The 27,844-nt window shown below is 39.3% G+C and overlaps 3 protein-coding genes across 6 annotated transcripts in view; 2 read left to right on the forward strand and 1 right to left on the reverse strand.

Moving 5' to 3' along the window:
- ABCB11 (ATP binding cassette subfamily B member 11) overlaps window positions 1-3,959 on the forward strand; it is a 41,262-nt gene extending 37,303 nt beyond the window's left edge. For 2 of the 3 annotated variants that reach the window (XM_032190131.1, XM_032190130.1), the window contains 3 exons: window positions 565-771; window positions 1,595-1,741; window positions 2,427-3,959. In XM_032190131.1, coding sequence (XP_032046022.1) covers window positions 565-771; window positions 1,595-1,741; window positions 2,427-2,627 — 555 coding nt within the window. In that variant the 3' untranslated portion in view covers window positions 2,628-3,959. Of the gene's footprint in view, window positions 1-564; window positions 772-1,594; window positions 1,742-1,819 lie in introns of all 3 variants that reach the window. The other variant, XM_032190129.1, reaches the window with a different exon arrangement.
- A 187-nt stretch (window positions 3,960-4,146) lies between these two features.
- G6PC2 (glucose-6-phosphatase catalytic subunit 2) lies at window positions 4,147-19,119 on the reverse strand. Of its 2 annotated transcripts, none has more exons than XM_032190651.1 (5): window positions 18,833-19,119; window positions 9,143-9,252; window positions 8,220-8,331; window positions 7,321-7,436; window positions 4,147-6,100 (listed from the first exon to the last, which is right to left on the reverse strand). In XM_032190651.1, exons 1-5 carry the CDS (start codon window positions 18,850-18,852, stop codon window positions 5,589-5,591), a joined length of 870 nt encoding a protein of 289 aa, XP_032046542.1. In that variant the 5' UTR covers window positions 18,853-19,119; the 3' UTR covers window positions 4,147-5,588. The 2 variants fall into 2 exon arrangements, with proteins under 2 accessions (XP_032046542.1, XP_032046541.1); XM_032190650.1 differs by lacking the exon at window positions 18,833-19,119 and adding an exon at window positions 9,597-9,814.
- SPC25 (SPC25 component of NDC80 kinetochore complex) lies at window positions 14,499-17,818 on the forward strand. Its single transcript, XM_032190652.1, has 6 exons — window positions 14,499-14,704; window positions 14,791-14,856; window positions 15,636-15,782; window positions 15,911-16,015; window positions 16,551-16,649; window positions 17,562-17,818. Exons 1-6 carry the CDS (start codon window positions 14,551-14,553, stop codon window positions 17,693-17,695), a joined length of 705 nt encoding a protein of 234 aa, XP_032046543.1. The 5' UTR covers window positions 14,499-14,550; the 3' UTR covers window positions 17,696-17,818.
- Window positions 19,120-27,844: the final 8,725 nt, after the last annotated feature.

The raw sequence follows: 27,844 nt of genomic DNA on the forward strand, positions 1-27,844 counted from the left end.
CACATTATGCAGGCCGCAGGCATTCACTGTGGTAGCTCTGTATGGAACACGTAATGTGTGGTTGACATTGTGGGCGCACAAGCAAGAATCGAGCCTGACTGAAGCAACAGAGAGTCTGGAACATCACTAAATATATAGCCTCAGTGTGCAGCTTCGTTGTGGGTTGCATTTGTCTAGGTTTATCTTCCAGTTATTCAATTACTGATAGCTTAAAAAACCTTTATAACTTTTTCTTACGTAAATACTTAATCATCCAGTCTGAGATCTTTGCAAAAAATTAGTCTTGTGATCACTATGCCAGCAAAGCAACAAATCATGTGCCTAACCTTAAGCAATTAAATAATTTAGCTGGAGTTAAGATCAAGCAAATGGTTTAGTGTTTGGTTGGATCACAGACGCAGAAACTGTTCATCATACAAAAAGAAGCATAAGCAGATTCTTACTAAATTATGAATTACTAAAGTATAAGTAATATGGCTAAATCATTTAGTTCTGCTGTAAACTATTTGGGCTTTGCAGATTGTTTTGGAATTACATTTCATGGTTTCTCCTTTTTCCTTCTAGTTAATAGATGGACATGACACCAAGAAAGTAAACGTACAGTTTCTTAGATCAAAAATCGGAGTGGTGTCCCAGGAGCCTGTGCTATTTGACTGCAGCATTGCTGATAATATTAAATATGGCAGTAACAGCAAAGACACAACGATGGAAAAAGTCATAGAAGCAGCCCAGAAAGCTCAGCTGCATGACTTTGTCATGTCACTTCCTGAAGTAAGTACAACTGATGCTTGGCTGTGGGACTTGGACAGGCTGCTCAGCATTCACTGGAGGGAGGCTCACCAAAACCAGTTGCAGTTGCTGAAGTGAATTATCTTGCTTTTACAGCTAGACCAGTAGGAGCAAAGAAGCCTCCTTTTGTTCCTGAGAGCTTGCGTGTAAGCTGTCCCTTTGTTCTTACTCAAGAGGCAAATATTTACAAAACTTAAAAAAACATTTATAATTCTGAGTTAGGAGAAAACGGAAGATTTTCTTGTCAACTGACAAGAAAGAAGAGGAAGCACAGTTCAGCAGTCAAAGCGTTATACTGAGTCAGGAAATACAGTTCCTGTTCCCTAGCTGTGGGAGTGTTGCCTTGCAATTAGGGCATGATGCCCTAAATCAGAATTTTTGAAACTGGCTGCTCACGTTCACTTAGGAAGTATGCAAATGCACAGAAATGATATAGACATAAATTGTACGAATACAAAAGGTATGAATACAATTTAGGCACCCAAACAAAGCACTTGTCCAATGAGCCCTTCGATCACTTTTAGCCTCTTACCCAAATCTAGGTTGGGGGATCTTTTGCATCAGACAAATCAGCCATCATCTTACCATAAAATTTTCTTCCGGGTCTGTCAGTGTACTGAAACACATGGTTCAAGGATGTCTCCCTGAACACTGTATTACTCCCAGAGTATTTTTGCCTTGCTGGGTTCTTTAAGGAGGAGACAGCAATGGTCAGAGCTCTTGCCTCTCCTGCTGCTCCTTCAGTTTGTGTACTTACGTATTGTTTACACCTAGATAAAAATCTCCCTTTTCATATGTTTTTCAGAAATATGAAACTAATGTTGGGGCACAAGGATCCCAGATGTCTCGTGGGCAAAAGCAACGCATTGCTATAGCGAGGGCCATCATACGAGATCCTAAAATTTTATTACTGGATGAAGCTACATCTGCCTTAGATACAGAAAGTGAAAAGGTAAGTTTGCAGCGATCAGAAATAAGGCAAAATTAATGCAATGGCTTAGGCTGTACACTACCTTTTTCTGTTCTTCAGAGACATCCTGCTGTACAAAGACCACATCACCGCAAAAGTATTCACCACTGTTAATTCAGCACTTATACCTTTAACGATCTTTTTGAAAGATCTAGAAGCATAGCCATAAACACAACAGCAAGCTACAGGGGCTGTTAGACTGCTGATGAGAGGCAGCACTTTTAAAGTACTGTACGTATTAATTCCCTGGATTTCAAAGCATTCAGTGGGAATCTTCAATAAATACAGCTTTTGGACAGAAAAAACAAACACTGTGGGGCCTAAGAGCTTGGGCAATAGTTTGCATGGCTTGGTTACACTCAGATTAGACAAATGTTAGAAATTTAGAAGCATATCCAGGCTGAGCTAACTAACATTCAACGTGACAGCTGAAATACGCCTTCCTTACCGTTCAGTTTCTACTCCTTGGTATACTTATCTGCCCCTTCTTTGTACTGCTACTAGATTAAGTTCATGACCCAGCTAAGCACACCAATAACATAACCTTCAATTTAGCTTTGTAGTCACTTGTACAAGTATTGCACAATATAGTTAATGAGTTTGAAGCAATCAGCCTTCTCCAGCTCTGAGCCCCAACCTGATTTGCCATTCCCACTGTTGCCTTCAGACTGTACAAGCTGCACTGGATAAGGCCAGAGAAGGGCGTACCTGCATCGTCATTGCTCACCGCTTGTCCACAATCCAGAATGCTGACATCATCGCCGTGATGTCACAAGGAACCATCATCGAAAGGGGCACCCACGATGAACTGATGGCCATGGAAGGAGCGTATTATAAGCTTGTTACCACTGGAGCCCCGATTAGCTGAACTGCTGTGATACTAAGTTTCAGATTTATTTTTTTCTCTAAACAAATAGTCTGCAGGAGGTAGGCATATGTGGGTACCCCTTCGTGTCACAAAGCACTCTATGATAGAGTTACACGGTACGTTAAATGTATGTAGCTTTCTGGGTCAGGCACCTGTAGAGGACTACGCATAGGCTGATGCATGCAGGAAGCAGCTTAGCCCACTGCTAAGTGAAAAGGAAAGCAAGCCCAAAAATGAAAAGATCTTTGCTGAGCTGGGGAATTGCCACCACCCCCAAGTGAGACTGCACAGTCCTGTCCTTCCTCACAACTAGCCATCAAGGAAGACTCCAGTCTGGTGTTCTGGAAACTGCCACTTCTCTCTAGGTGAGCTGTATGAATAAAAAAACAATCCAAAGCATGATGAAGGTTCAAATATCTCCTAATGTTTGGCTCTGCAGAGGATTACAACAGCTACTTGTGCGAAACCTTGACCCTTCCCTGCCATGCCTATTTCAGCTGTATTGTTGGGGAAGGCTGGGTTTCCACTGCATGCAGTGCTAACATGCTGGAGCCCTCAGCTTGACATACCAGTAACCCTTCCAATAAAACCAGTAAGTACTCACAAAGAAGGCAGCAGCTTCACAACACTAAGGAAAGAAAAATCAAAGAGGAACAGAAAGCGGTAAGACTCAGTTCTCCTGCTCTCACCACTCAAAGGTGTCAAATAGATTTTAAAAATGAATAAATGCTTTAGTTAAGTCAATGTAAAATTCTACAGTTAATCAGCACAGTTATTTAACTCACTTCTGTTGAGATGGTGATGGATAATGTGTTTTCTGTGTTTTTCAGAAGGCATGATAATGCCTTCGGGAAGTATTTTCAGATACCATAAGTATAATCAATAAAAGTAAAAAAAAAAAAAAAAAAAAAAAAGCCTTAATTAGCTACTTGTTTATATTAGGCAGAGTTGATAAATACAACAACAGTTCATTCAAGAATAACAAAGATCAGGAATTACCTTTGACTGAAGCTTGTATCTGGAACAGTTTGTTTTAAGGTCTACTGCATGTTTCTCTGGAATATGTTACTGGGTATTGTCTGCTGGACAAGGGCCTCTTTCCTTTAGGAACTGGGAACTTGGAGACAAAGTCCAAATTACAGTACTAAAATTTAAATCATAATTTGCAGCAACAGATTGTTACTGTCAAAGTCATTCTGCAACTTACAAGGGGTGGTGGGGCAGTTTTCCCACTTTGTAACAAGCCACACCATAATGGAGTTTCTTACAAAACTGTGCAACTACTGTACCAACTGCTGAAACTCAAATAAAGCTGGAAGGGTGAAAACTTCATTAGGATCCATCTCTTAATTCCAGGCAACAAAAGACAAAACAATTTCAGCTTTCACACAATTTCAGTTATAGCATTTCTTTATCAGAACCTAGTGAAATCACATAATCAACATCAAAGTGCTATTTTTTTCTAAAGAAGCGTATTTAATCCTTAACTGAAAATGAGTAAGGAAGCTGCGTTGTTGGCTGTCTGCTTTAATCATTAGAGCCTGTTTCACGTTGGCACTGTTAGGTTAAAGATTGGACTAGATGATCTTACAGGTCGTTTCCAACCTCAATGATTCTGTTTGCCTCTGTAATTTATATCACGTGCATTCCCAAGGGCCAACCCAAAATTATTCACCTTGTTTTCCTAATTAAATGAGATTCTTCACATTTCTGTCATCCCAGCACTAACTGGAAGTCTAAAAGCAATAGTATGCTTACATCTTCTAAGCCTTGTTACCAGATCACACACAGACAGCCCTAATTACCCATATTGTTATAACCTTACATTGCACATATACTCAGTACTATAAGGAAAGTAGTGCTTAGAGATTGTGCAGTGAAAGAGAATATGCAACAATAGGTGCTAAATAATGAATAAAAAGGGAAAAATATCTAACCGTGTATATATTTAGAGCATTAGTTTTATATAACAAACATATTTAAAATATTAGTTACTCCTGTGCTTAAATAAACTAAGCATACAAGAATATAAATTTACAATGATTTACTCTGCAATTTCATTTTCTTGATTTACATAACCACTAACTGATTCAGGCTTGTGACTTTCAAACCGAGAGAATTAGACTAATTTACCTTTGCAGTACAGAAGCATGAACAACAATCTTGAGGGAATATGCCAAGATAATTTCACGATTGATAACTTTCTTCATTTGTTGTTCTGTATAGTAGAGGACTCAAATACTTTCCACATCATACACATGCATTTTTAACATCAAAGGTATAATAATTAGCATTCATGATTTATATGACATTTTTAAAAAGTAAAAATGAAAAAACCACAGTAATGCAATGATATATTCTACAGAGTCTAATTGAGACAAATTTAAATGTTTTTCCTCATCAGGCTTAATCAGAAGCTGTTTTACTCAGGAAGCTCAATAAGTTAAGCCTATAGAAAGCTTTTCTTATAATTACGTTGGCCTTTTCACAGTTCATAGGGCCAGCTGTACAGTTGTAGGTGGTATAATACTGTCACACCCTTAGCTAGCAGTTTAGCACACAGTATCTCTATAAAAAATCAAAAATATTGAATATCACTATATACAACTGAAGCACCATCTAGTTTGTGGACAGAACTAAAAGACCACCAAGTAGCTAAACAAAACTATTCAATTATACTTTAAAACTTCAGCATGACTCAGAGTATTGTTAGAAAACCATACTGCAGTATCCTTCATTACAATATTTCTAAGAATAAAGTCAGCAGCTACTTAATGTTTTTGAGCTGCCAAAGTCACTCCTGAATGTGCAGATGTTAGATACACTGGCTACTTACCAAGAACACATCAAAGATGCAGTGGCATCTCCCTTGGATAAAATGAGTTAGCAGAACTGTCTTTGCAGAGGGTTCTTGAACAGCTCATATCCATCCTTACATTGCCAACCATTTCGAAAACTTATCTAATTAAGTTTCTTTTCAGTTGTCCTCATTAATGAGTGGACACAGTATGGAACCAAGGCAACTACAGTCAGAGGCATAGCTGCACTCTTACAAAAAGAGAGAATGTAAAACAAACACTCAGTATGAGTAGGTATCTTAACAACGTTATACAGCTGCAGTGTTGCTAAAGAAGCAGCTATACACAATATGCGGAAGCTTATCTTACAGCTATTTTTACCTTTGCAGCTTGCGATGAACATTTCAGAATTAATACCGAGACCTAGGCCAAAGAGTGCACCTAAATTCCTCACCAGTCCAGCAAATGGAGTAGTGTCAATGTTTATCCAGTCTGGATTGGCACACCACTTCTTGGCCTTCGGAACAGACCATAACAAGTCAATATCAAGAAGCTTGAGGACTAGGTAAAACCCAAGGGCAAAGATGAAAAGAAACAGGTTTGTCTTGATGTACGTTCTCAGGCTTGCTGTCTGAATAGCAGGGGCATGCTCAAATGCTTCCGCCACAAGTATGCCTGTGGATTACAAAGTCAGTGTTACAGTGAACAACACGCTTACATGTTGAAGAAGCACTTTTTACACTGCCTGTGTAGAATTTGACTTTTGAAGACAGAATATACATACATACAAATATACATGCATATATATATACACGCACAGAATTAACCAGTCCTGTGGTACACGCACACACAAGTCTCCCACTCATACCTGATAAATTGAAAAAGAAAAAACATAAAATGCCAAACACTGCGTGTTCTGTATCTGAGACATGCCTTAGGCTTGACTGTATCTCCCAGATGACACCCTATCAAATATGGGATGTAAACTAGAACATTCCTTTTCTAGAAAAGTCCTCTGCTCAAAGGCTGGCCTCAGCAATGCACCTTTCAATACCAGTTCCCACACAGGCTTTAAGCATTGAAGGAAAAGCCACAGAATGCAACTATACTCTTTCTTATTCATTTTATCCTGGTTGTGAAAAGGGACGGCTGGACTGCAAGCTGTTAACAGTGCTGCACAGCCTTCTCTGCATACGTTAAAGAGAATGGGAGCAGACAGCCCCTACTCCATGCTCTGGTCACCCTCCTCAAGATCTGAGAGATACTAGAGATACTGTTCATCGTTTGAACATGCCAGATACCAATCTGAAACATACAAATAAAAACAACAAACATCACCCCCACATACTTAATCTTCCTAAATTCCCCTGGGGAGTTTGTACTGCTGACAGCTTTTTCTCAGTTCTGCCCCAGATCTCTGGCCCAACTGCATACATACTGGTTTGCCTCGGACCCCACTTGAAATGAACAGCAACAAATAAATTCCTCCTGAGAGGAAAGTAGAGCCATATAGGAGCTATTTCCTCCCTGCTACCTTCCACCCAGGCAGCACAGATGAAGATCAGATGTAGCCAGTACAAAAACTATAGTGCTAGCCTGTATCAGTAAACACTGTGTAGCATATTGCCTGTGGCAATAATGCAGTTGGAGTTGGCTGTCATCTGGAGCAGGTCTCGCCTCCTGTGTGAGTCACAGACATCAGATACAAACTGTCTTGCAAGTACGGAAGGCAATTACAAGACAGACTGTCAGCAAACCTTGATCTTCCAGAGTGCAGAGCACCACTGCAGCTGCAGGTTGAGTAGCACTACTGAAAATCTTTTTAACATATCATATTTCAGGATGTTTAGATTTTGCATATATAATGAAAAAAATAGTAAAATTAGCAACATTACCGGCAAATACTCCGAGAATAACTTGATGAGGGAAATGTGTTGCTATGAATACTCTTGAGATGCACACACTGATCTGGATAATCCAAAAAATACTCCAGAGTAATGACCATGTCAGTCTGAAAGGGAAAATGAAGATGCTTAAAAATTGAGATATTTCACATAGTAATTTACAACACGCCTGGTTGTATTGGGCTCATATTTTTCCCAAGCAGAGGTTTACAAGCGGAAAAGTTTAGAATCATAGGATCAAAGAGTAAAGTCAGTACTAAAATACTAGTGAGAGAGGTTGTTCTTGCAGCTACATCCAGTGATGAAAGGCATCAGTGGCAAGTTAAATTAGCACTTTGAACATATTTAGCATCATGACAGCATATTTAAACACAAAAGATCATTATTTTGATGACAAAATCCACATAACATGGGAACAATCTCATAAAGCTTGGAAAGTACAACCAAAGTAATTAAAAGGCTTCCCTGCAGAGCTGAATAACATGGTACACTGAACTCTGCCAGTATTTTGTGTTTCCTTTAAAACGGATCAATGACTGATCAAAGCAGTAAATTTATGTACTAACCAAAAGATAAAATATTTTGAATTATATTAAATGTTTTTACATATCTGACACAAAAGACCTGACAGTCCTTAATAGAAGCTGAATCACAGATACCGTGATGCAATAACCCTAAGTTAATAAACACCAACATATAGAAATGCACAAATCTTCTTAATATTATTTGACTTCAGTTGAAGTAAACCATAATAAAGTTGTTTTTTTGTTTGTTTGCTTGTTTTTACAAACTGGATAAAACTGACTGAATATGTTGTTAAAATGAGCCCGTTAAAAACATAACATGCAAATAAACATCAGAATGAATTACAATAACAGAAAGATGCTGACCTGTGAAGGGTAACTGCTGATTTGTCCTTCCACCTTACTGTGTAGCTAAGTGCTGCTGTTACCATTACATACCAGACGCAGGAGGATCCCATGGCATGCCCAGATGGGCTTCCTAATAAAGACAAAAAGGAAAAGTTCAAGCTAAAAATGACAACTATAACTTTGGCATAAAGAAAATACCCACTGTCAGTTACTCAGGCAGCTAATCATTTAGGGGAGGGGTTAAAGGTTAACAAAACCTCAAAGGATGTTGTCAGTTACATCTCAAAAGTTTAATTTCTTAATTTTTCAGAAAACTCATCTATACAGAGTCCAGAACTTTAGCCAGAAATCAAGTAGGTAACAGTTTACCCATATTGGGGTGAGCTGGTATCTTGACCAGAAAGCATACTATTTTTCCATGACTTAGACTTTAATTATGATTAAAAAACAGAGCATCAAGTTATTAGTTGAATACTGATGTATTTACAACATTGTCATATTGGTACAGGTTTAGTTGCCCATAAATTTTTCCCCAGAGAGTCAGAGAAGCATTAAAAAATATGGGATGACAAACTTGAGTAATGTGTATTTCTCCTGCAGGAACATGCTTACAGGGAATGTGTCAAACTGCTGTATTTCTGTCATATTCCTCAATGTATGGCATACCTCAGCTACTCGTGGTTAAATACATCTCCATCAATTTGAGTGGCCACAAGTCTAATTTAACAAATACTCATGCTGAAACCTGCGATGTTATTCTGACATCTTGTTTCTATAAACACCAGAACCCCCTCAGGGCTGTAGCATACAACATACAAGTTACATATGCATAGGCCACCTCAAAATTTCTACATCATACAAAATCATCATAAGTCACATCCTCTCCCCCCTCCAGAAAACATTGTGTTAAATGTATCAATGTGATCTCCAACATTTCTTACCTGGTCCAGTTTCACATGTTATAGGAAACTGTTCAAGGCATGGACTTGACTGATTGGGATAAATCACTGTTTCGTGCACCCACCAGTATGGACGATGACCAAATAAAATCCTAATAATAATTAAAAAAAAAAAAAAAAAAAAAAGTGAAATGAAGCAAAGATGCAATAAAAATATTTTTATATAAGAACACCTCCACAAAGCATGATAAATAAACTTACAATGAATACAAAGAACTATGCTGCCAAAATTATTCCATAATAGTGCTATAGGTTCCTCTTGTCTTATCAAAATTTAATTTCAAACACACCTTAAATAACTTCAGTGTGAATTCCTAGTTTAGGAGTACAAGGAAAGTCTACCACTACACCGTTTGCAGAATGTTTTCTAAACTTGAGGAACATGCAGTAACCATCATTAGAAATAGCAAATTTTACAATAAACATGACTTCTTACCATTTAAATATGAGGTTGAACCAATCACCAATGACAGCCACCCATATCATTTTAGTACCAACCACTTGGTTGAGTTGAAACCAGAGAGGAAAATAAACTGAAAATATATTGCGAGGATCTCCAACATGTGACATAAAATTAAGAAAATCCTGATAAGCCCTGTAGTCCCTCTGTAAATGCTGAATGATAAGCACGCCATTGCTATGAAGGAGATCCATCTTAATTGGTTAGACTGTACTTGAAATATAGCAAAGTTCCTTTAATCTTAAGTTTCTAGGGAGAACGAGAACCATGGAAGGGAACTATTAAAAAGTGAGAGAAGGTGATTGACGTTGCCTTTATATCGTATCGGTGGGGTGTACCCAGCCATTCCTGGAACACGTGGCTCCAAATCTCCAGGAAAGCACATGAGTCTGTTAGCACTGGAAAGCTTTTCTGTTTGCAAATTTTAATTGGAGGAAACTAAGTGAAGTACATGCTGGTCAGCAGCAAATTGTGGGGAAAGTTTTGTGGAAACACAATGCGTGACTTATGCAATCCTTTGTGTGAACAGTTGGAACATGTTTGCTTGAATTTTTTCACAGTTCATTTCTCTGCAGGATGGACATTAGTAGTGTGTATACTTCATTAAGTGTTGCCTCTATAAAGGATAGAAAGAATACACAAATGATTGGTCTCTGCAGAACTGTCATTAAAGCTGTTCATTTCAGTTTGAAACTGAATTTGGCAACTATTCTGTTTGTGCACAACACATTTTCAGTCCAGGAAAATACAGCCATCATCCATACATTAATGATTCTGTTGGACACTAGATCCACTCTTAAAGCAGTTTTCTCAAAGCACAAAAAAGCAACCATTTCCTTTGTACAAGAGGCCACGTTAATCAGGGCACACTGCAGATGAAGCTTTGTCTCAGAATCATCTCACGCAGCATCACCAGCCTTGCACATTGCTTACACCATGGGGGTGCTGCACACCTCTGCCAGGAGGAGCTGAAGCCTGATGCCTTCTTGGTGCCCAGCCCAGCAGAAATGAGACCTTTGCCAAATGGGTGGCTGGCAGTGCTTTCCTGTAGTATTTCGATGGGAAGCCCTTGGCTTCTTCTGGATGAATGGCCAAGAGGAGGGGCAGATTCTTCCAGACACTGGGATTTTAAGAGTACACAGCAAATAATGTATTAGCGCATCAGACCTAGCAACTTTAATATTAATAACTGCAGCATAGGAAAAGATCGTGTTCACCTGGGAGGTGGCTACAGAAGAAACGCTTTTCCCAGAGATTAAATGGATGCCAAAAGTCTGACGATACTCTTGTCTGACAGGCAGTCCTATGCAAGGGAACAAGCAGAGTTCTGTATCTGGCTCTAATATTCAGGCCTATCTTCCATTAAAGGTATCCTGTGCTTCTGAAACAACCACAAGCAGAAAACAAGCAGCTGTACACAGTCACCAAGCACTTCCCTGCCACTTTCTGCGTGGCGCCCAGGCTGAACAGCACAAGCCGCACCGACAGAGATGCGGGCTGCCTCACCGCCTTTGCTGAGGAGAGACTCAACAGCTTAACGCAGCTTGATGATGTGTAGTCAGGGAAGTCACACGGAAACCCAAAGCAGAATCAACAAATAAGGCGTGATAATTGAATGGACTTAGGAGACCTCTCTTCTGACACAGTATCACCTTTACCTAGCTATTAATAGTCTGCTTTTAGAAACATCTTAGCAGATGTAAATCCTATACTGTTTACTGCTATCACTCGCAGCAAGCCATGAAGAAGACCTTAAAGTTAAAAAAAAAAGATTTAAAATTCCACGGACTGTTTCTGAAATAACTACCAAAATACTTTTCTGTACGTTGAACAAATATCCACCTCAATACGTGTCCCTTCATTTCATAGAAAACCTTCTTAAAAACTAAATTTCAGTATACTTCAACATAAATATTTCCTAGCTTTCTGGCTGCAGATCTTTGGGGAGGTTTGTCTCTTGCCAAGCCCTACAGCTTAGTACTCCTCAGGGTGCCCAGGATGGGGCCACGCAAATGATCTGGTAGGACCTAACTTTCCCAATAAGTGATTTCTTCAGAAACATCTTTCCCACATAGCTTTTCGCATGTTAGTACTAGAGGAAATGCCCCTTTGCTACAAATTTAAAGCATTCCTCCTTTAAAGATCAGTAGAATTTATAACAACAACAACAATCACTCTTTTGTACATATCTGGGTTTAGTGTGTAAAAGAAGTGGAGAACCTGAAGCTTTCATCTACTTTTCAGTCTAGTTTATAAATAATTAGCTCTAAGCATTCATGTAAATATCAAGTCAGTGGCTGAGTAACAGCTATCTTATTTATAGTACTTATTTAAGACAGCAACTGTAATAAGGTAAATAATTATTGCTCTATTAGGAAAAATTATTTAGCAGTAAGTTTCCATCAAGGTACAATGCAATGTCCTCTGAAGAGACCACCAACAGAAGAGGTCACCTTCTAGTCTCTCTTGTACAAGACGTGCAGGACCATTTCAGTAACTTGTTTGCATTATTTCTGAATATTAAAAAGTCCACCCCTGGCTAGCACTGGGACAGTGCTGCATCTGCTCAGGCTGAATCCTCCTTCTCAGACTGAACCATTCAGGCACACTTTGGTGCCCCCAAAATGTGGTAGATGTAATCTTGGAAGGCATGTCTTGGCAACACCTCAGTAAAGTAACCTTTTAATACCAACGTCCTGATATTAATTTTCATTGCAAATATTTTGCTGCTGATTCATACACTGCTAATTATCCTACTGCTTAGACAGATAAGCACCTTAGACATAATCAAGACAGAATTATGCTGTTAACAGCTAGCAGCAAACATAAGCTTTAATTTTCTCCTATTTCTTCTGCCTGTTTCAGCAGCACGTACTTCTTGGACATACAGTCATGTTTACAAAAACATTTTAAAAATAAATAAACCCACAATCGACAAATAAAGCAAGAAGGAAGTTTTTGGAATAGATGAGAAGGTTTGTATGAGTGAGGCAGTACAAGCAATGTTCTCATCTGCCTGCCCCGCTCTGGGTCCTGCCTCATCCTGCAGGCAATCAACAGCTGACGTGTCATCCGCTGTCCTGCATGTGATATTTGGCAATCTATAAAATTCTGATACTAAAGCTCTTTTTAACTTCAGTGAGGAGCAAAGAAAAGATGCAGAAACATGCGTGGAAATACTGTATTTAAGAACTTGTTTCAACTCCAACAGTTGAGAACTGCTTCCTCAATAGGCTTTTACTCCCTACTTTTCTACACAGAGCACTGCAAAATGCATCTGTAATACCTGTAGTCTTTCTAAGTCACTTGAGATATATAAGAAATAAAACTATTTGCCGTTTTTAAGCAAGTAGAAATGTAAGAAACACCAGTGATCTGTATAAAATAGTCAGGAAGTGCATGCATTAAGTTTTTAATCAAAGCTTTTGATTTGTTTGTGGTCTTTACACAATCCAAGACCAGTGCTTGGTCTCTACATGAGCAAATGAGCTCCTTGTGCAATGCATAACCCTTTAAAATCACACCTGTTCACATAAAGAGTTTTTAATTTATTGATAGCTTCTCAGTTTATTTTCCAAGACATGTAAAAACAGAGACTCTCTGTATTCTTGGTAATAATAACATAGAATCAAAAATCACACTGATTAACCACAGAAGGGAGGACAAGATGTTTGTATCTCCTTTACACCTACACATCAGAGCAGGTGTTACATAACCCATGTCAGACGTTGCTAAGCAAATGTTTGCAAGGGAAGGAAAAACCATCAAAGTAAACACTTTCTAAAATGCTGTTAATGGCGTCCTATGTACTGGGTCTAGCTTTCTGCTGCATTATGTTTAGTTAATTGAACAATAACATTGATTTCCACATCAGTGTTTTCATTGGCACTGGACCAGCTACAAGGACTAACTAGCAATTTAGTCAGTTCACAAGTAAACACCGTATACAACAACAGACAACTATTTTCTTAGGAATGAACATTTTCCAAATAGAACCCCTGAGACGATGTAACTTAATTATATATTTAAAAAGAGAGGTATTTAGGAAGCTCTTACTTTCTTTCCACATTTCAGGCCTTCCGGCAGTGCTCACCAGCCCCATACTGCCCTAGCGGAGGTCGGACTGCTCTGCGGCTAGGCTGACCCGGGGAGCTTTAAGCAAATGCTAATGTGAACCAGCTGCTTTCTCTTGGTCAGCCGCCTTCATCTAATCAGTCCTCGTTAATAGTAGTTACAAGGAAATTACTAGAATAATGAATGGTTTCAGAGCGATCCTCAAAGCTGTATTAAGTCTATGCTATGCTGAGATCACCTGAGTAACACCTGAGCAAGCTGAAGCCAGCAATTCGCTAGCTGTGGGCACAGACGCTGAGCAGCCTCCCTGACGAGCTGAGGGCTGCCACCTGGGGTCACAGCTGGTGCCTGCCCCAGCCCTGCGCCGTCCCAGGGTGCGGGGGGGGCGGGCAGTGCTGCTGCGCCGCGCTCCTGAGGCGGCTCGGGCAGCTGCAGGCCGCCCGGGAGAGCCCCAGCCCGCGCCTCACCGCTGGGCCGCCCCGGGGACAGGCTGCGGGACAGGGACGGCAGCTCCACCGCCTCGGCGCCCCACCACCACCTCACCGCCCCCTCTGCCTGCCCTGACAGGGCGGCTCCGCCCGGGCGGCCTCCGTGTGGCGGGGCGGGGCGGGGCGGGACCGGCCCCTCACGGCCCCTCACGGCCCCTCACAGCCCCTCACAGCCGTTACCGCCTTGGCGGCTCCCAACGGGCGACTGCAGCTTGAGCCAATCAGCGGCGGGCTTGTTGTAAGGCGGGCGAGAGCGTCGGCCAGTGGGAGAGCGGCCGTTGGGCGGGCGGGAAGGCGGCGGCGGTTTGAAGGCGGCTGCGGCCCGGCGGAGGAGCCCGGCTGTGGCCTGCAGTCGCTGCCCCGTGACCATGGCCACCGTAAAGGCAGAGGACGAAATAACGCTCGTTGAGAGGGAAATGAAGGAGTTCTGGGCCGAGCTGAAGGGCGTTTACGGCACGGAGCAGCTGCAGCAGACCCTAGCGCTGAGGGACTCGTGCAAGGAGTCCCTGAAGGTGCTCTCGGGTGAGGAGGCGGCGCGGTCCTTGCACCCCCGCTTTCTCTAAGCCATCCCCAGGCTTCTTCGGGTAACAAGTCTCTTGTCCTTACAGAGAAATGGGCCAAGAAGCTGAAAGAAGGGGACCTGATGATTGATAAAATTCAGGAGTATAGAAACGGTACGGTGCTTTACTTACTATGTAGTACTTCTAAAATTAACAACGCAGCTAAATAACGTTTAACTTCCCTTTTAAAAGGTAACCTGTGAAGTCAGAACGAAGATAGAACACAAACCAAACATGCAGTTACAGGATGCAAACTGCAAGTCAAAAGCAACTTGCTGGAGAATTTCACTGATGACACAAAAGGATAAAGATTTGTTAAAAGTTTTCTCTGTAGCATTCTTGGTGCTGAAGAATGAATAAGTGATTACACTTAAAACAACAAAGTACCAGAACTTGCTGACTGCAATAGAAAAATTGTTACTTAGTAAAATATTGCAAACTGTTAGTTAAATGTTGTGAGGTTAGTTACGTCTCCTGCATGATAAAAACAGAATACGGTCAGCTTATCAGTCCAGGATTAACTGCTCTGAATTCCGTAACTGAACTTCAGAATCTCAAGTAAATATAGTTGCCACATGGAATATCAGTCAGCATTACCATTCTGTACTTTTTGTCAATTTGTCTCTGAACAAGATCAACTGTCCTTGTGCTTTGAAGATACGAGTTGTGTCTGGCAGCAGAAACAGACTGCATGTGATACAGACAGTATCAGAGGAGCTGCTGACTTCATAGCTTTACTTCTGAGTAACTTTTACTTCATCCTGATACTTGATGCTTACAGTATGCACTTCATTAGATCTTATTCAGTTACCTCAAACTGTATAGATGAGTGCTAACTAGTGGGAGCCTAATTCATCAGCTGTAAATGTTCATATTTTCTTGCTTCCTTTCAGAGATTCTTCAGCAGAATAAACACATATCAGAAAATCAAGAGCAGTTGACAGAAATAAAATCTAACCTAAACCATGAAGAAGAGCAAAAGAAGGAGTTGACTGACAGTATCCAAGAACTTAAAGAAGAGTTGATGAAGAAAAAGGAAGGTGAGAGTTTTTAATTAGAGGAGGAAGTGTTTTTATCGCTTGCTCTTGATGGGCTTTACTACTGTTTATTTTTTTCTTGTGCTTTACTGATTTTTACTTGGTACTTCTTGTGGCTTTTAAAATCCTAGTGGTATCATCTAAAAACAAGGCCGCTAAGGAGAGAGTGGAACGACTTTGCAAGTCTAAAGAGTTGTTTGAAGAGCGGCTTGGATTGGAAATACGTAGAATTCATGGTATGTTCCTGCAGTTTCTTTAGTTCCATATGCAGTGATACAATGTGGTTTATGCTGAATTATGTAGCAAAGGATGTAGCAGCTCATGCAACTGAAGAATTGCCTTGGAGGTACATCTACTCTGCAGTAGACTAGTGTATTACATTGAGTCATCTTCCTCTCAATTACACACTCGCTGACCATGAGTGCTGGTTGATTAGCAGCCATAGTCTTGGCCTTGGACTGTGGCTCTTGCTCACAGCTGCTTTTGTTACTGAAGAGCAGTTCAGATGTCTTTGCAAATCTGAGGAAGATAATGGTTGGTAACTTTGCCAACTCCAAGTAAGTTATTCCCACTCCTTAGCTCAGATATTACCGTTGTTCCTCAAATGGCAGAAGATGGTATATTAAAACATATTTGTCTTGTAAAGAAAACAAGTTTACTGAATTTGCAAGTATTGTAAGCATTAATTAAAACAATGTAATATTGTGATTTTTATTCATCACTGTGACTATTAAGTGAAGCGTTAATGAATTCTGTTTGTATTTGCTTTAGATGAACAGTTACAGTTTATATTCAGACATATTGACCACAAAGATCCTGACAAGCCGTATGTGTTTACCCTTTCCATAAATGACCAAGGAGATTATGAAGGTACGTGGACTTTAAATTTGTAAATAAGAGGACAGAATCTGATCTCTATATTTGGAAAAAAAAATTGTCATCTTTGTCTTCTAATTTATGCATGGAAAACTTTGCAGCATTAATATACCTTAATATAGTTTCTCTTGTTTATATGAAAACATACACTCCTCCGTTTATGGAATTGCTGTTTGCTGCTTTGCTTGGTACAAAGTAGAGAGATACAGGGATAGATACTTGTTGCCTCTTACTCTTACGCAAGAATACACCTGTCTATGCTGACAGGTGTATTTCAATCTGTTCGAGAAGCCAATAGGAGAGAAAAAAATTTGTTCCCCACTATTGATTCCCTACTATTGTGTGATACAGGAGAAGGATTGAAACTAGAAATGCAGAATTCCTCTTTGCAGAGATACAGCCTTCCAGATCTTAACTCAAGATAGCAAAGACCAGCAGCAGTAACTTGAGTACTGTGCTGAGTTGCTTCTAGAAGAATACTCCAGACTCTGCTATGCCTCTAGGTATGGACACAGCAGACTGCACTTTTTACTAATTCAAGTCTAAATGGGGCTGAAATAAAAAGTTTATCACATGCTGGGCTACATCAATTTTCAGTCTTCACACCTGCAGAGCAACAAAAATGTTTAGGAATGTGTCTCAGTTTTTGAGTTAGGCTGAGAACTGCTCTAACAACTGAAGTAGGAGCACAACACTGAGTGGGAGGACTGAAAAACAAAAAGAATTGTATGCTCTTTTGAGGCTTTGTCTTCACTGAAGGAAAATAATTTAATAGATTACTCAAAAATAATGACAAACTAAAACATACAAATATAGCAGACGACATTCTATTTCATAGGCCCAGAAAAAAACACTAATAGTGAATTTTTTGTAAGTCTAATTTTTTTAAATTTTTGTCATTTTTAGTGACTTCCTGTACTCCTCCTCTGGATTGTATAGCAGAGTTCCAGCAGAAAGTGAGAGAAACTAACAACTTTTCTGCATTTGTTGCCAATATCAGAAAGGCTTTCACTGCTTTATCTTATAAACAGTCCGCCTAAACTTAGCTTATGAATCTGTTCCTAGCTATAGAGCGCTTCTTATTTTTCCTTTGTGTATTGTGTAAGTATCTATTTATTCATGTCTTACTCTAATCTTTAAATAAAGAAAAATAATGAAAACCATGTTTTAGTCCACTATCATCTAGAGGCATTTTTGATCATTCTTGGAACAACATTATAATCAACTGCTTACCTGAGTGGCTCCAGACATGTAAATGTAAATCCAGTAGCAAGTAGCTAAATTTTGATTTAAGGCCTTTGTTTCATGAGTTCTCAAACATGGTTAGCATAGTATTTCTGTTCATATTGTTAGACAGTCAGCCCAAAAGTGGAAGCCCAAGGAGCAGGGATGTGGGAGGTGAGTGGGGTTGTTGCACAATGTTAAAAAAAACAAAAAACAAAACAAAACAACAAACAACAAAAAACAACAAACCAAACCAACACAAACCAAACCTTTGTACTAGCCATAACTATTTTTGAAAAATACATCTTTTTCTGAAACATGAGAGCCAGATTACCCTCTTACTTTCTACAGGTGGTAGGAAAATACTTGGTAGCTAACTTTTTTTTTTTTTTTTCCTTATGCTTCTGCTGCATTTATTTATCCTTTTTGAAGCCTGGTTTTATATTTATGGTCTTTAGTGTATGATACAAAATAGGTTTTACCTATTATATTACATATTAAAAATTGTCGGTCTTCTATTTACTAATGGAATTAGAGCAGCCCTCATTGTTCATGCTTCACATGTATAATCTTATGCTGGGAGTAGGGGAAAAGCCACACAACCGAACCCTATTTCTATGTCTTCCTCATCTTACACTTGACCACCTAAGTCTGGTGCTGCTTACTCTTTTTAACACTTGAGAACATTGCCCACTCTCATGAGAACTGTATTTTAAATCACCTAGCTTGTAAGAAGCAAAACAGTGCTACCAGTTATCTAACAGCTGCTGTATGGAAGCAAAACATCCAGCAGGATGCAGCCACCTCACTTCAATGTTTTCAAAGGGAACTTTTATGCATTAGGGCTGTACATATTGCTTAGATGCACTATAGCATATCTCATTTGACTGTCATCTTCAGAGGGTAGAAAAATTACTGAAACATGCTCTGAGTAATAAGTAGAATAGACTTACTGCCTGTATCTTCTTTTCATCTGCCATCATTTCTTTTCACATTCATCCCGGGCATGAGTAGCTGGTTTATTGCTTCCAGCAAAGTTACTTTGCGAAGATTGCTGTGTACAGAACATAAAATATGTGACAACCACGGCATTGGAATTTACATGATTAAGAAATTACTTGCTCAAAAAGATGATGTGCCTGGTTATAAATATTCTGCACATACTCCTAAAGCAAGCCTCAACGTTTAAAATGTTTATCGTGTAATTTAAGCCTTTACAACCTCTTCTGGAGTTTGAATAATGAACCAAGGAAAATCAGATGCAGATCTTACTTCCTCTAGAAAAAAGCTAGGCATTCCAAAAGCAGATTAAAACTAGAAGCGTATACAATAGAATTGTTTCACTTATTACAATATATGAAGTAAAAACTAGCTTGTGAAATCCCTGAAACAGCCTTTATATTTGAAATTTTGTCTTTAAATTTTAAAACATTTGTGCTTTTACTGATTGCGCTTAGTGCGTACAAAACTTCACGCATGGGAATCTGGCAATTTGGAATTTTGTTTGTAAGGAAGTTGCACAAGACAGCTCATTCCAATAATAGAGAGAACTCGAATAATACTAACTCAACAGATGCAGTTGTTGGGACCCCCAAGTACTGAACAGCACTCAAACTGAAACATCCCAAAGAGGTTGTGGGACAAGCTCTTGAGCTTAAAAGCAAATGCAGTTTAGGGATTATGACACGCAGTTAAAAATCTCCCTCCAGCTGGTGCTAGTGCTCTATCTATTTAGCAGGATTGGGTTTATCTCAAGGCAGACATAAATATTATTTCAGTGAGGGTCAGAAAAGGCTTTTATTTTTTCATAAATCAATTTGCCCAGCCATGAAGGTTGCTTTCCCTTTCAGACCATTCACCTGTACTTAGCTGCCATGCATTGGCCAGCAGCTACTGCTGACCACAGAGAAAACAGCTGGTAGACACCAGTGTGTATGCTCAGCTCCTCATCACATTTATTTCCCAATGTAATGCAAAAATCTGGAAAAAAAGGGCATTGAATTTACTAGGTATTGAAAATGCACTGTGAAGACAAAATAATGTTAAATATTAGTAATGTACAGAGTGCATTTAATCACAATCACTGTTTGTATGCTAGTTGAAGGTCAGATTTGAAAAGAAATTGAATTACTATAACGGTCATTCTGGCTAACAGAACAGTTTTATTACACACCTACTCAAGTAAAAGTGGAAGTGGCTATGCTGAGTATATCGACATTTTTTATAAACCCTCTTGCATGTTGCTAGATATTTTAAAAAGCAAAAGAACAAGTATTGGCTACACTTCTGAAAATTAAGAAAGACACAGAAGTTATGCTGAGTTTCTGTCATATTTCAATTGTTTTATATTACTTGTTATCTTTAATGCCTCTGTAAACTTTGTGCATTTATTGAGTACCCTGGAATTGTCTACATGAGTCCTGTCATAATACTGTAAAATCACTATGCAATCATTTGTGAGTGATTTATAACCTTTGTAAATCCCTGCTGAACTAGATATAACAAACACATACATACATAAATCATCTAATCCCACAGGCAGATTACAGTATGTTTTTTAACTGTGTGAATAAACTATACTAAGTAATTATAGTAATATCATTACGTTTTTAAAAGAAATAGTTGCAACCCAATTACATTAAGCTTTACTGCTGAAATAGGATTGTATACCTGAAAGGTGGGGGGAACAGCTTTGATTGCCAGACAGTGAGACTTCATTCTTCTTGTTACCCCTAATCAGTCTAACAATTATACACAGAAAGCATTTTAGAATCCTGAGCTTATAAACAAGTTGTTCCAGGAGACGCAGAGCTAATGAGGCCTGATTTCCTACAGATCTGTTTTTTTTTTTTTCTTCCTTAAATGGTGCCATTCTTTTCACTGCAATATCTCAGCACTTTATAATCTACCTAGTAGATGGGGGCCCGCACCAGTCCTCAATTATGCTAGTTTATCATCTGTTTGGCTGCTACTGCTAAAACAGTATGATAATGGTTGCACTGTTTACCCTCCCTCAGTGCAGAGCATTGATTTGTGGTTCTCTCCTTTACCTGCTTGCTGATTTCTAATACACCGTTGAAACAGCAATAGCTGCAACACTATCTCGTTTTCAAATTTGGATTAAGAAGTTTGGATTCAAAAGTTTGCTACAAACAGTGTTTAATCATACAAGTGCATACTGTATTTTATATGATCTTATGTATATTTTAAAGTGCATATGCACTGAAATGAGAAATTGAAAGAAGATACAATTAGTTTTAATCCAATTTCCCTCCTTTTCAGTCACAGCATGTTGAACAATGCGAATTGCTATTGACTCACCTGTTGTTTTTTTGACTACACGGAAACATGCTTTTTGGCTTGACTCATTGAATTCTTTTGCACTGAGTACAGGATCATGGGCTCAGTTTTGCAATATCTTGTATCTTCTGCACCAGAGCTTCATCTGGAATAACTGGCTTGGCACAGAAACAGGTCTGTTGAACGAATATCAACCATCTATTGCTACTGTTTTGATTAGAAGCATGTTACGTTTACTTTACATCAATGACAATTATCATAAAGGATTCCAGGCATTTGAGACCAGTCTGCACACATCAACTTTCTGGCTAAGCAAGGAGAATGTAGAAGTGATAGAGGGGCAACCTTGTGGGAGGTGTACTAGCTAAGTTAAAGCACAATTCAAGTAAATGCTTATTTAGGTTAAAAATAAAAACAGGCAACTAATCTTACAAATGAAGCTAACAAGAAGGATACTTAGTTGTCTAACTCTATGTCTGACACAGCCCCATTAATGGAAAGACAATGCAGCAAATTGATAATTGCATTCTTTTAACATTAGCCACCAGTTATCAGCATGACTTACTGGTCTGTATTATCCTATACTTTGTGCAAAGGCAGAGAAGCCATCTGATAAAATCATGGAAAGAGGAAAACCTCTTCTGACATGCAGTCCTCCATGCTGTCATGTGCAACTCTGCAGCGATTATCCGGCATTTTAGGCTCCAGCCTTTTCTAAAGGTAGCCCATGATTCTGACAGTCTGCTTGGGACTGTTACAGTAGACACCACCTTTACTAAGTGCTCTGCTGACAGCATTGCAGTGAATCAAGAATACCAAAATTGCAGTTAATGTTTATGCAATTTACATGAGAAAGTTGGTTTACTTGCCTTAGCTGGTCTTGCTGAAGTTTCCCTCCACTATCATTTCTTGTCTGTAATGGCTGGTACAGAACAGGAAATCCAGAATATAAAGAAAGAGAACAGGATAACGAAAGAAGAAAGGGGAGCGAATATAGCACAGGATGGAGCAAAGGAATCCTAATTAAATGAACATACCCATGCTTTCTGAAAATATTCCAAAAGTCCTGGTCACACACAGTGCTGATCTTATTCCTCTGATCAGAAAATATACAGTACACAATCCATGACACTTTACTGTTGGCACCCACCACAGGGTAATATTTTTTCTAAGAACAGAACAAGTTCTTGTGCCATTGCTCTTGTGCATCTGCAAGCACAAGTAATTCTGCCCTTACTAAGAGAGGACTTTCAAATGAAGTATTTTTGTTACTTACTACAGTAATGGCATTAAGCAGAGACTCATCAACACGGAAAGTCTTTACATCCCGGGAGAAGTTTGAGGAGCCTATTCAAACCAGCAGAGTGGGTTAGCACAGAAGGGAGCCTGCAAAACATCAGTCCTTTTAACTGTATTTGACTAAATTTAACACTGATTTGGAAAGAAGTAAGGACAAAATTATTCCCAAGGTACAAAGGCATGCTTTCCTGTAGTAGAAAAGCAACTGTGGTATGTTCCCATGTATTGAGAATGTAGGGACACTGCCAAAAGTATTTCTGGGATTCTGAACTGTGTTCAAGTTCAAAAGAAAACCAAGAATGAGATGGATTTTGCATGACTTTGAGTTTGGCTGTAAACATGCCAGACACCTCTGTGACTTCCACTTGTAACAACCTTAGTATTTCCTATAAAGGATGTGTAGGAAGGTACACTTTGGCACATCCAATACACCGAATAAAATATGAAAGAATTGTAAGATGCAACTACTGTCATTATACACACAGAAGACTTAAGTGAATCCAAAGCTGTATAAAGATGTTGAATGATCAGCTCTAATATTAAGAAATGGCATGCAGTTACTTAGGAATGGATGTGGTTGCCCAATCATTTTGTTAAATTGCTAGCACTTAGTATACTTTACTAAGGTAAGAGAAGAAAACTAATCTATCAGCCTGTTCACTGGGACTTGAATGAATATGTTAAAGTTTGAGCACTGGCCCAGACTTTTGGGGAGTTACTACATCACCCCATTTATAATGGAGATGGATGTCATGCAACAGAGTTTTGAGAGTCTGAGCTCAAGTTACATTTGGCTGTAATATCAAGCATTAGAAATGTGCATCTAATCTTGTTTTGATTCAGCACTCATTCTATCCATATGGCAGCTGATAACGTCACAGTTAGCAACACATTTTTCTTCTTCCAGATAGCATTGTTCTAAGTTCTATGGTGGATACATGTCAGATCTCACAGCTGAGGTCTTATATAAGAATTCTCATATGCCAAACAGCTCAGTTTATGCTGGATGCTTGAACTACTTGAAAAAAAATGAGCCCAGAAATGGGACAGAAAGTTGCTAGATAAGTAGACACAGGAGGGTACTGATGCAATTTAATTAAAGAAGGATCACATTCCACCTCTGAATTTTAGGATTTTTAAGTGGGGAGATCGCAAGAAGTTGCCTAAATATGGCATGAAATGCTGTTGTCATGCAGTTGTATGGAAGCCTTACTCTGTCCTATTTTGGAAAGAGTCAAAATAAGCTGCATATATTTCTCTGTCTCTCAGCAGAGCATTGGCACAGTATAAGCTCTGGTTTTCCAGCCAGGTTCATATTGGTTGTTATGCAGTTTTTTTTCAGAGCATTAGTATTTCTGGTGAGACTTTAAATCCATTAGATAACTAGCCCTAATCAATTTATAAGTGTATTTATGGCCAGTGTGTATGTCCCACTCAAACGAGGCTGCCTGTCCTCTGCACTGCAGCAGCATTTCCTGCCAGCTCTTCTCATAGCTGTAGCAAACTTCTCTGCAATTTCTCTGTTTTATTCCTTATGACAGATGTGTGGACACTTGCTTAGATACCCAAGGCCAAATTCCCGGTTCAGTTTTGTGCTGGATACTTGGACTAGTTGCAGGAGTAGCATACACATTACTATAAAAGCTTAACAGTCAGCAATCTCAGTGGTTACAGACAAGTGTGCTGGGAATTTCAGCAAGAAGAGCATCTGTTCTTCCTGGACACCTTACTTACTGGGTTTAAGAGACACTCTTCTGATATTTCATCACTGTTCATGGGGAGAGCCAATGTGTTAAGAGTGTTAAAGTCCAGCTTAGGTACACCCCTAAGGAGTCTGTGAAGAGATCATGAAATGAAAGTACTGATCTCATTCCCAAGAAAATCATTCTCAGAATCAGCACTATCCTTTCCTCCTTTTTGAGTCTGGCAGCCTATAAACACACTGGATGAATTGCCTGGCAAGCGCACTAAGTCCTAGCAGAACAAATAGTTACATCATTTAAAGAAAAATCTGCTCTGTCAGTTTGTCTTTTTTTTTTTTTTTTAAAAAAAAATCCAAAAAGATGACTAGGGCAGACCATAGGCAGAACTTGAACCGAATTTGTCAAATCAAGTTTTATATTGGCCTGAAATTAGTCTATTTTGAAACTGTTTTTAAAAAAACAGACATGTATATGTATTGGTTCTAGAAGTAAGCCTCTGTTAGGAGCTGCTATTGAGCATATTTGCCTTTACTGAAAGACAAGAATTCTTCACAATCATTTGCTCCATGTTTAGACAATCATTTTGCTAGGACATGAGTGCAGAATAATTAGCTACCAATACCAAAAGATTAGTTTGGCACATCTGTTTTCTTTCATTTTTGGACAAAAAGTGATTCTGCTACACTTAAGTAAATGAGATGTGCAGCAGTGCTGTGCTGTGGCTCTACAAGGGATCTATTTCTGGACTAAAAATATCAGTCACTGATCTCCATGAAATGGATCATCAGTCGGGAATAATCGTAAATGGTACCTGGACAGAATTAACAACACGAAGAACAGTGTTCATTCACATGGCAGTACAGCTGCAGAAGAAGGTTTAACAGGTGGAAGAATCTGGCCCACTGACTTCAATAAGAAGAAACCTATAGAGTGCTAATGTACTTCACCAAAAGGAAACTGAATATACTAGAAGATCAATCATCGAATATTCCAAAATCTACTGCTTACCTAGGATATATTTATGGAGAACTGACTTCATCCTCCACTGTGTGAAGTGTAACAGTGAGGACCACCATTCAAGACCTGGACTGAAGACTAATCCTATTTCAGGGATGCAGGAGACTCTCTGAATGAGTATAATTTCCTGAAAGTTCCCCAGGACACACGAGCTAATTCCCCCTTGCAAATGCTGGGAAATTTAAATAGCTCACTCTTGGGTAGCTGTACCATTAAGGCTGGGCACTGAGTCAGGGCTCCCTCACAAGGACTCACTAATGACACCACCTGCAACGCCCATTTGAGTACAGACACTTCTTACTTTCAGGCCCGATGCACCCCTGAAGTGTGACTGTTAGTTCCCACTCCTGGGTTTTTGCAAACTGCATATCCATTACTGAGACCTGTCTTGGGCTTCAAATTTGGAAATTAGGATTTGGAAATCGCAAGAGATGTAAACAAGCAGCACACTGATTTGTCACTGACCATCCTCTGGCAGAATTACTAAAACCAAAGCCCTTTTACATATACAGCAGTGAAGATTTGAATATTCATCAGTGCAGTCAATATACATACATCCATTCTAAATGGCACTCTAAAAACTGTTGCCTCTTGCTCCATAGTTGTGGCTTGGTTATGTGAATGATGTAGCAAGTTCTGGTCTAACAGTTTCCTGTACAGTATTTGCCTGATGACATTTCCACACTGTTTCCCCATCTCCACTGAAACAGTACAGAGAAGCCTCTGTTTCTTGATTTTGTTGATAAGAAACAGTGTGTTTGAAGCTTTACCTTTTAAAAAATACATTAATCAGTCCCCTGATGGCTGTTCTGATAACCCTGAATCAAGAAGGCTACTGAGAATACCACCAACTCAAGCTGTACAGAGGACAGCGTCATCTCCCGGCTCTATGATACAGGTTCAGATTGCCTCACAATTGCACTGGAAGTTTTTTTCCCCAACATCCAACACTGCAAGCTCAAACCCAATTTGCTGTTTTTAATATTCCAAAATCTTTCTTATCACTATTGCTTTTCAATTTCTTTCTCCCACTCTCTCTGTCGGTAGGGTTACTCTTCCCCAGAACACCTTAATATGTTTACCTTAATAGTTTACCTTAGTATTACCTTAATATGTTTATTTTGCCAACACACCTAACCTTAGGGCTCTCTGCAGGCTGTTTTATGTGGCAATCCATAGCCCCTCATACTGTGCATTAACTGAATTTCATGAAAGTAGGGCTAGTTTACCTCCAGGGTAATCTTTCAGTGCTTCTCATCTACTAGTTCTAAAACACTTTTTTCAGAACTTTTTTTTTTTTTTTTTTTTTTTTTAAATTTCACTCTTGATTCCATCACATTTTTACTTTAGGACTGAACTAGGAGTCCAAAAGCATGGGCTGCCTCCTACAGCCAGCCTCACTTGCTTCCTCTGTGCAAAGCAAAGCAAACCCCGTGGCTCCCCTGATGCACCAGCAGCAGCAGTCTGGGGAAATCCAGCTATCTGCAAAGTGCTCAACCCCTGCCCCTCTAACACTTGCATAGCTAAGCTTCACAGGGCAGGTTATAGGTGTTAATGAAAAATAAATGTAAAAGTAAAATAATCTTATTTGCATAAAGCAAATTAACCTACATTTGCCTTGCACAGATAGGTTTTGGATTACCAAAATTAATGGACAGCTGCTTAGTATTGGGTTTTCACAAAGCTGTGATCTCTGCCTTTTACAGTGCAGAGGGAAGAGAAATCAGCAGCAAGAATTCTGGACACCACAGTTAGCCCAACATGCATTCTAGCTTCACACATGTTACTCATACCAATATACCTCTGATATCTCTTAAACTTTTTAATATTGAGTGTGTTTACATTTTCAAACTCCCCAGTAAAACAAACATGGGAACTCAGTGGAAATCACATTACAACCATCCTGGATTCCTCTAAACCTGAGCACAAATTAGAATCCTGTTCTATGAAATCCACTTAAGAAGGCAACCTACTGACAAAGGTAGGCAGCGTGAAATAGGTCAAAGGGCCGGGAATAGCATCATACAGAACAGGGCACAAAGAGGAACAAAAACAAAACAAAACAAAACAAAACAAAACAAAACAAAAAAAAAAAAAAAAAAGCAAAAAACCAGGATAAATTAGGGAAACAGCAATCCTCCATCCATGCTATCAGAGCCTGGACTACTGGTGTGGAGTGGAAATTCCTCTGTGCAAGCTCCCAGGCTCTGTCCATCACAGTGTGATGAGCTGCGTCACACTGAAATTTGCCCACTTAACACCTTTATACATTCAGATTCCTTCCACTCACCTCTTGTCCTGCAGGAGTCTGTGCTGGTCTCTCAAATGGCATTCTCTGTGGGCAACCACTGGGTTTTAGCTCTTCCGAAGCAGCACTGACCTCCTGAGGCTTCTTCTAAGATGGTGTTTCTTGTACAGAGGGTCTTTTACAGACTTAAAGGCAGTACACCAAGGAATTCTTGCTATTTCTAATATTATCCTGAGCCACTTTCTGTACACAGTGGCTCTTCCTGTACTATGTAAGTCGAGGAGTAGACATAGAGTAGGAAGCAAAAGACATTAGACATACAACTGAATAAACTAAAGAATAATTACATCTCTTAATAAATCTCTTCAATAACAAGAATTCAAATGCTGTATTAAAAG

The sequence above is a fragment of the Aythya fuligula genome, chromosome 6 (assembly GCF_009819795.1).
Source record: "Aythya fuligula isolate bAytFul2 chromosome 6, bAytFul2.pri, whole genome shotgun sequence".
NCBI lineage: Eukaryota > Metazoa > Chordata > Aves > Anseriformes > Anatidae > Aythya > Aythya fuligula.